Source organism: Cibotium barometz, chromosome 61 (assembly GCF_041138505.1).
Source record: "Cibotium barometz isolate CiBa-2024 chromosome 61, ASM4113850v1, whole genome shotgun sequence".
NCBI lineage: Eukaryota > Viridiplantae > Streptophyta > Polypodiopsida > Cyatheales > Cibotiaceae > Cibotium > Cibotium barometz.
This window is the reverse complement of record NC_141106.1, coordinates 38,556,187-38,563,823: the sequence shown is the minus strand read 5'-3', so window position 1 is coordinate 38,563,823 and position 7,637 is coordinate 38,556,187. Positions and strand designations below refer to the sequence as shown.

Genomic DNA, 7,637 nt, shown 5'->3' with positions numbered 1-7,637 from the left:
TCTATGTGAGAGAGTGTGCATGAAGAGAGAGAGATTGTGTGTGTGCATGAGAGAGAGAGAGAGACAGAGAGAGAGAGGCTGAGAATTTCTATGTAGGAGATAGTTTGTGTGGGAGGAGATAGTGTGTGTTTTCATTAGTGTATGTGCGGTGTGTACATGTGTGTGTGGTGTGTGTACATGTGTGTGTGTGAGAGAGAGAGAGAGAGAGAGAGAGAGAGAGAGAGTATATACATGCATGTGCGTACATCTACATCTATGTGTAGAATGTGCTTGAGAGAGAGTGAGATGGGGCAGACCTGGAGAGAGAGAGTGAGATGGGGCAGACCTGGGGAGAGAGAGTGAGTGAGAGAGAGAGAGTGAGATGGGGCAGACCTGGAGACACAGAGAGAGAGAGAGAGAGAGAGAGAGAGAGAGAGATGTAATGAGGGAGGGTGAAAAGAGAGAGAAAGAGAGTGAGAGATAGAGAATAAAAAGTAGCTTTTAATAAAATATAAATTAAATAGAAAACATATATGTATATGTGTGTATACATGTGTGTGTGTGTGTTTATTTACATTTATATGTACATACATACATATGTATGTATGTATATATACATATATATGTATGTATGTATGTATGTATGATATATCTATCTATATATTTAAAAGTGACCACAACTTATCACCCATCTCTGCACATTAGAATTTAATCAAAATTAATTAAATTATGTCGATGTATGTATTTATATTTTTAAATACATGTATATGTGTATAAGTATATGTGTCTATGTATAGGTTTATGTATCTAAAACATAATATTGTATATACTATATATTTACATATGTGTATGTGTGCGTGAGAGAGAGAGAGAGAGAGAGAGAGAGAGAGAGAGAGAGAGAGAGAGTGTGTGTAAGTGAGAGAGAGAGGGCGCTTCTATGTGTGGGAGAGTGTAAGAAGAGAGAGAGAGTGTGCATGTGTGTGTGTATGAGAGAGAGAGAGAGAGAGAGAGAGAGAGATGTGTGCATGTGAGAGAGAGAGAGAGAGAGTTTCAACATTTGAGAGTGTGTGTACGTGACATGACAGAGAGAGGGAGAGGGTCATGTGCATGTGCATGTGTGTGTGTGAGAGAGAGAGATGGTTGTAGAGAGGGAATAGTTCTTTTCTGGAACCTTGTGCAATACTAGTATATTATTAGGCTCAACATAAAACTTAAATAGGTGGTGTACCTCGAGCACTTTTTTTGCGCGCACTTTGTAATAAAAGGCCAGCATTGAAAAAGAAATCACTCTTTTTTCTAACGCACACGAATCCTATCCTCCACACTGCGAAGTCGCTGTTAACTTTGTTGAATCGTGCACGCTCTTTGTCATGCCACCTCTCAGCTCGGCTAGTTTGTTGTAATGATCTCTGGTCGCGGCTGAGGTGAGGCTTGCTCCTTCTCCTAATGACGGAGTAGCCCTCCGACGACGATCATCCTCAGCCTCATCAACAGCAATGATGTCTCGCGGGTGTGGACGAGAATGCGGTTGATGGTGTTTGGCTATGTGAGATAAATACGTGAAGGATGCTGGCCGAGTCTAGCTTGGGCCGTCTTCCCCAATGGTGCCCTCACGATTCCTCCTTGGCGTGGGCGGGTCTCAAGAACAGAGCTTGCGCTGGAGGAGGGAAAGAGAAGAAAAAGAAGAAGAAACGATATTCTTCTTCTCCAAGACGATCACTCTTTCGCAACTTCGAAGATGGTAATCGCATGACAAGCCTGGCTGCGGCCCTCTCTGAGAATTCATCTGCATCCGTAACCTTTTCTTATGAAAGTTCATCGGAGGAGCAAGCCACCACAGTATCTAGCGAGCAGCCAATATGGAATAGGGACGCCTTCCCAAGAGACTCCTTTTCAGTGGAACCCTTCGACACAGTCTCAGCAGATCAGGTATTAGTGTATAAAATCCTCTCCCTTTCCACCGTCATATGTAATGCTTGAATCCATTTTGGGTGGCAATAGGACTACACATGCATTCCTTGCGGGTTTGGAATTGTAGTATGTGCCTGCGTAGCATTTGGACTCATTGAGAACTACTTGGCATCTAGATTCATTGAGAACTTGCCATTCTTATATCAACAGATGAGAGACGAAGATCTGTGGCATTTTCGGCATGGACCCTTGCCAGGTGATCTTGCTGAGGTCGAGGCCTTTTGTCGAATCTTTCGAGTAGCAGAGCAAGTGCATAATGCTGTTATGGAGGCCTTGCGCTTAGTGAATGATGCTAGAGAGCTTTCAGGCCCCCAATCTGATAGCTACAATGGTACAGCTTTTGGTGATTTAGAACCTCTTAAAGCTCAAGACGTTCCCTTGCTGGAAGAGAAAGTAGTCTCTGGTCTGGGGTGTATTGGGGCACTTCTCCACCAACAGAAACAAGAGGTTCTTGGTGGAAGACTCAGTCTGGGATCCACGTCCATCGCAAGGCACAGCTTAATACCGCCACTTGCCCAATTTCGAGCCAAACTGAAGAGATGCTGCGAACAACTGGAGGCTTTGCTTCTCTCTTATTTTCCCATAGATGATGACCAGTTCATGATAATGCACAAGAAATTCCAGAAGCTGCGGAATGTTTGCTTTGATGCTGGTTACCCCAGGACAGAAGGATCACCCAGCCATGCAGACATCCCAAACTGGGGGGCTGTGAGGTCAAGGACACCATGGAATGAGAAGACATCAGAGACAGACAGTGAGGTAGTGTTTTGGAGAGGTGGCCAAGCAACAGATGATGGGGTACATTGGATGATAGAAAGAGGCTTTAAAGTCATTGTTGATTTGCGAGCTGAAGACAGTGGAGACCATCTTGCGAAATCTGCTATCACTGCTGCGGTTTCTTCAGGTAAATTAAGGCGTATCAGCTTGCCTGTTGATCCAGGGAACAATCCCTCTAAGGATCAGGTAATGGAGTTTGCCAAGTTGGTGGCTGATACAAACAGCCGTCCTCTTTATCTACACAGCCAAGAGGGGGTAGGTAGGACTTCCGCTATGGTGGCTAGATGGCGTGAAATCGGTCTTCTAAGTCCGTCTTTGGAAGATCATGCCACCCCAGCTCTTTTGAATAATCATGTATTCTCTATGGGAGTTGATAAAGAGCTTGCAGACAATCTGTTACAATGTGAAGATGAGATTGCTGGCCAAGCTGACATCAGATCCACAACTGGAAGCGTAGAGCTCGTCAGCAGCTATTCACTTGGGGCTTTAGGTGAACAGAGAGTTACACTGCAAGAAGCTGCTGCAGCTTCTACACCTTTTGAAGCACAAAAGCCACCACTCAACTTTTTTTCAAAGCAAGATATGTCGAATTTTCTCAAAGGAAGACAGGTTTCACCAGCCAGATTCAGGTGGAAGAGGAGCTTAAAGGCAGCCAAGTTAGCAATTACTCAAGGAGATGAAGCTGTCCCTTCGCTCACAAGTATTGCAGAGCCTGCTGGAAGGTGGTGTTTAGATGGTCCAGGGATCCCTAGAGCTGGTAAAAAGGAAGACAGTCTTGATGCAGCAGATGAGAGTATACAATCCAGGAAAACCAATATATTTGGTCTTGCTGAAAGCACAGGAAGTATTGTTACAGGTGAACAAGAAAAGATTGCACAGAAGATCCTCACAAAGGGAGCACTTCTTCGAGTTCCCGGCATTGATAGTGGTCTTGTGGATGACAGTGATGAGGTGATGGTTGTTGGTGATATGTGTGCTTCTACGACAGGTGTAGTCAGACTCCAGTCTAGGAAGAAGGCTGAAATGTATCTTGTCCGGACAGATGGGTTTTCATGCACAAGAGAAAAGGTGAAGGAGTCAACATTGGCGTTCACACACCCCAGCACTCAGCAACAAATGCTCATGTGGAAAACTGCTCCCAAAACTGTTCTTCTTTTGAAGAAGTTGGGTGCTGAGCTCATGCAAGAGGCACAACTGGTACTCTCTGGCACACTTAGCTATCTCATGCATTCATGCCAAGAAATGGCATTAATTTATTCTGAACTTTGCAGGCCCAATGAAGAAGCTTTTTTCTTTTTGTAACATGCGGAAGCTTACAAACGAAGATTATATTTTAATAAATACTTTCAGCCCTTGGTTCTTGACGATGAATATCACAATGTAGAGAAGATAAGAGTGTAGAGAGAGAGAGAGAGAGAGAGAGAGAGAGAGAGAGAAGACAAAATTGGGTATACCCTCTGAAGGCCCCCCCATCACGTAGGGTGTATTTGCTTTATTGAATTAGTAGAATGACAGTGTCTTCGCTGTAAATAGCCTAGACTGAACTGACTTGACTTGGACACCTCCCTTGGCTGAGATACCTTTCAGCCTAAAGTTAGAGAAAGCAGGGGTTTCTTCCAAAAAGAAGGGGTTTCTATCAAAATGGGCAGCGGAAATGAGACAAAGTACTGAGAACAGAAGTACAGAAATGAAAGAGAGGAGAGGGTGGTATAAACTCTACTATATACACCAAAATCCGGTACAAACTGAGTGGGGGAGCAAGGCATGCTATATATACAAGAAGGGCAGCGAGTCGGCCAGTAGCAACTGAGCTGACAGCCCCTGATGGGGCCCACGACTGGAAAATGCCTAGTCGGCCAGGAGATACACGCTGGCCAGCATTAGGACCTCAATGGAGTCTTCTTGGGCCCTTTTATTTGGCAGTTTAAGGGAGTCAAACCTTTTCTCTTAAGAAGAAACGTTTTCTAATTTGAAGCTTCAAAACGGCTACTTTATTCGAATTTGAATTTTGGGGAGAAAATGGAATTTAAAATCTAGCAGATAAAACCATATCATGTAACATATCTATGGAAAGCTCTTGATGCGTAGATCACGGATCTGTAATCTCCGCTCAAATCGGAGCTTGTATGTAGAAGTTATGGAGGTCCGAAAATTGTAAAATTGCCCCCTCCTCCCTCCCTTCTTTTTGGGGAGAAAAGTGCACCCTTTGACCACTCTTACACCTCTCTTAATCACCAATGGTTTTTGCTTACATGGCGGGCTCCTATTTGTCAAAAAGTTAAACGTTTCCATAACCTCATGGCAAATTAAAGGGCCCAAAAAGACTCCATTGAGTTCCTAATGGCAGGTACAGCAGTTGGCCAGCTCATACAGCCCCCCTACTCCCAGCAAAGCCCCTACCGAGTAATATGATACAGACAGGAGATGTCTGCTAATATCCTCTCTCAGCTCCTGGATGTGGAACCAACCCCAGTGAGCTAGAGTGCTGATGGAGCATCTGCTGAGGTAGAGGCTTCGTGAAGAGGTGTGCCGCATTGTTCTCTGTTGAACAAAAGATAAGCAAGATGTCACCAGCCAAAATCTTCTCATGAACAAAGTGATATTATATCTCTATGTGCTTGGTCCGGGCATGGAAGACCGGGTTTCGAGCAATAGTTATACAGCTCTGGTTGTCGCACTACTGGATGACTGTGGGTTCCTTCTGTGGAAACCCAATCTCACCAAGTAACCTCCATAGCCACACCACCTTGCAAGCAGCACCACAAGTAGCCTGATACTTTACCTTAGTGTAGAAGACAAGGCAATAGTTGGCTACCTCTTGCTGCTCCAAGAAATAGCTCCTGAGCCAAGGGTAAAGCCGTAGCCTGAAGTAGATCTCCTCGTGTCTGGATCTCCTCCCCAATGAGAGTTACTCCAACCTTAGAGACTGACTCGGTCCTTCGTTCCCCCTCTAGTGTTATAAAAGAGTCCAAGATCCTTCGTACCTTGTAGAGTCCAAGATCCTCTGTACCTTGCAGAGTCCAAGATCCTTCGTACCTCCAGTGTTATAAAAGAGTCCAAGATCCTTCGTACCTTGCGGATCTTGCAGATACTGCAAGATCCGCAATCCTGCGTCCCAATGAGTCTTCAGAGGTGTCTGCATAAATGAGCTCAATAGCCCCATTGAAAAACTAAAGTCCAATCTAGTGTTCAACAACCAAATCAATGAACCAACAAGATTCTGATACAAGGAGGCATCAACCGGCTCACAAGGATCATGTACTGTAAGTTTGGTATTCGGGTCCATCGGAAATGAAATAGGCTTGCAGTTCTCTATCCCAAAGGCCTCCAGCAACTCATGAGCATATTGTTGGTGAGAAACAAAGAATCCCCTCTGGATTTGCCAAATCTCCAATCCCAAAAAGAAATGGAGTAAGTCTAAATACATTAGCTCAAACTCCTTTGACAAGGCAGCCTTTGTCACAGCTATGTGCTCCACATGACTGCCAGTGAGAATAAGATCATCCACATAGAGGATAATCAAGGTGCCCATATCACGCTCCCAAAAGAGATATAAGTTCGGATCTGCAACTGATCTCTCGAAACCCTTTTTAAGAAAGAAAGAATCAATCTTTTGGTTCCAAGCCTTGGGAGCTTGTTTAAGACCATACAAGGCCTTCACTAACCTGTAAACCATACCTTTTGATCCTAGAACCTCAAAGCCTGGAGGTTGCTCAACATACACTTCCTCTTGTAAGTCACCATTAAGGAACGCAGATTTCACATCCATCTGATGCACTGGCCACCACTGAGAAGAGGCAAGGGCAAGAACTATCCGAATTGTGGTCATCCTAGCTGCCAGTGCAAAAGTGTTCTCATAGTCGATGCCAGGCCATTGAGCATAGCCCTTAGCCACAAGTCTGGCCTTGTGCTTGTTCACCGACTCATCAGACTATATTTTGACAGCCTTGGAACCAACTCCCAAGTGTTATTCTTCTCTATGGCTTCAAGTTCCACTTGAATGGCTTTTCTCCAAGTTTCATGGGAAAGAGCTTCCTTAACTGAAGTAGGCTCTTTGTCTTGAATGATACGAGACATCAGTATATTGTTCACCTATAAAAGCTCCTCTGATTGACTTTTATCACGAACTCTGTGATCTTCGAGGTTCATCCTCTGTGGTCCACTTGGAGGGATACTCCGTAACACCCGACTCTCGAATGGTGTCCAACAACCACTTTGGTACTCGAACAGAATGTAGAGCTCCTGCAGATGCTAGATGCTGTGGCTCATCTCCAACCTCGGGCAACTGACTGAGGTCGGCTAGTTGGAACAATATCCTGGGAATCATCCTCATACTCATCTGGTTCTCCAAGAAGTGGTGGCTCCTCAACAGTGGAAGTTGGAACATGCTCATCAAAGACAACATCTTTGCTGACAACAACCTCATTCCGCTCTAGGTCATATAATCTATAGCCTTTGGAAAGAGAGTTATATCCCACACAAACAAGCTTCTGGGACTTTGAGTCAGGCTTCCCCCTCTGCTTCTTTGGTATGTGAACATAGGCATCACTTCCAAAAACACACAAATAGGAGACATTTGGTTTCCTGCCAAAATAAGCCTCATATGGAGTCATTTTAGATATTGAAGTCGTCGGAGATCGGTTGAGGGTATGGATAGCCGTAGCCACAGCCTCTTCCCATAGTGGACGAGGAAGATCACGATGCTCCAATATCGTCCTCTCCATCTCTGCCACAGTCCGGTTCTTACGCTCACCCACTCCATTCTCTGACGGTGACCCTTATTGGCCAGTTCCCACTTAATGCCATGCTCTGCACAAAACGGCACAAAAGCATTAGAAGAAAACTCCTCTCCTTTGTTAGCCTGAATAGTCTTCACCTGTGATCCAGACTCCTTTTCCACCATAGCATGC

The 7,637-nt window shown here is 44.7% G+C and overlaps 1 protein-coding gene across 4 annotated transcripts in view; it reads left to right on the top strand.

Moving 5' to 3' along the window:
* Positions 1 to 1,225: 1,225 nt before the first annotated feature.
* LOC147604869 (NAD kinase 2, chloroplastic-like) overlaps positions 1,226 to 7,637 on the top strand; it is a 61,440-nt gene continuing 55,028 nt past the window's right edge. For 3 of the 4 annotated variants that reach the window (XR_015265355.1, XR_015265354.1, XM_086794909.1), the window contains exons 1-2: positions 1,266 to 1,908; positions 2,101 to 3,924. Coding sequence is in view for 2 of the 4 variants with exons in the window: in XM_086794909.1 (XP_086651035.1) it covers positions 1,546 to 1,908; positions 2,101 to 3,924 (2,187 nt within the window). In the remaining 2 variants the exon portion in view is untranslated. Of the gene's footprint in view, positions 1,909 to 2,100; positions 3,925 to 7,637 lie in introns of all 4 variants that reach the window. The other variant, XM_086794907.1, reaches the window with a different exon arrangement.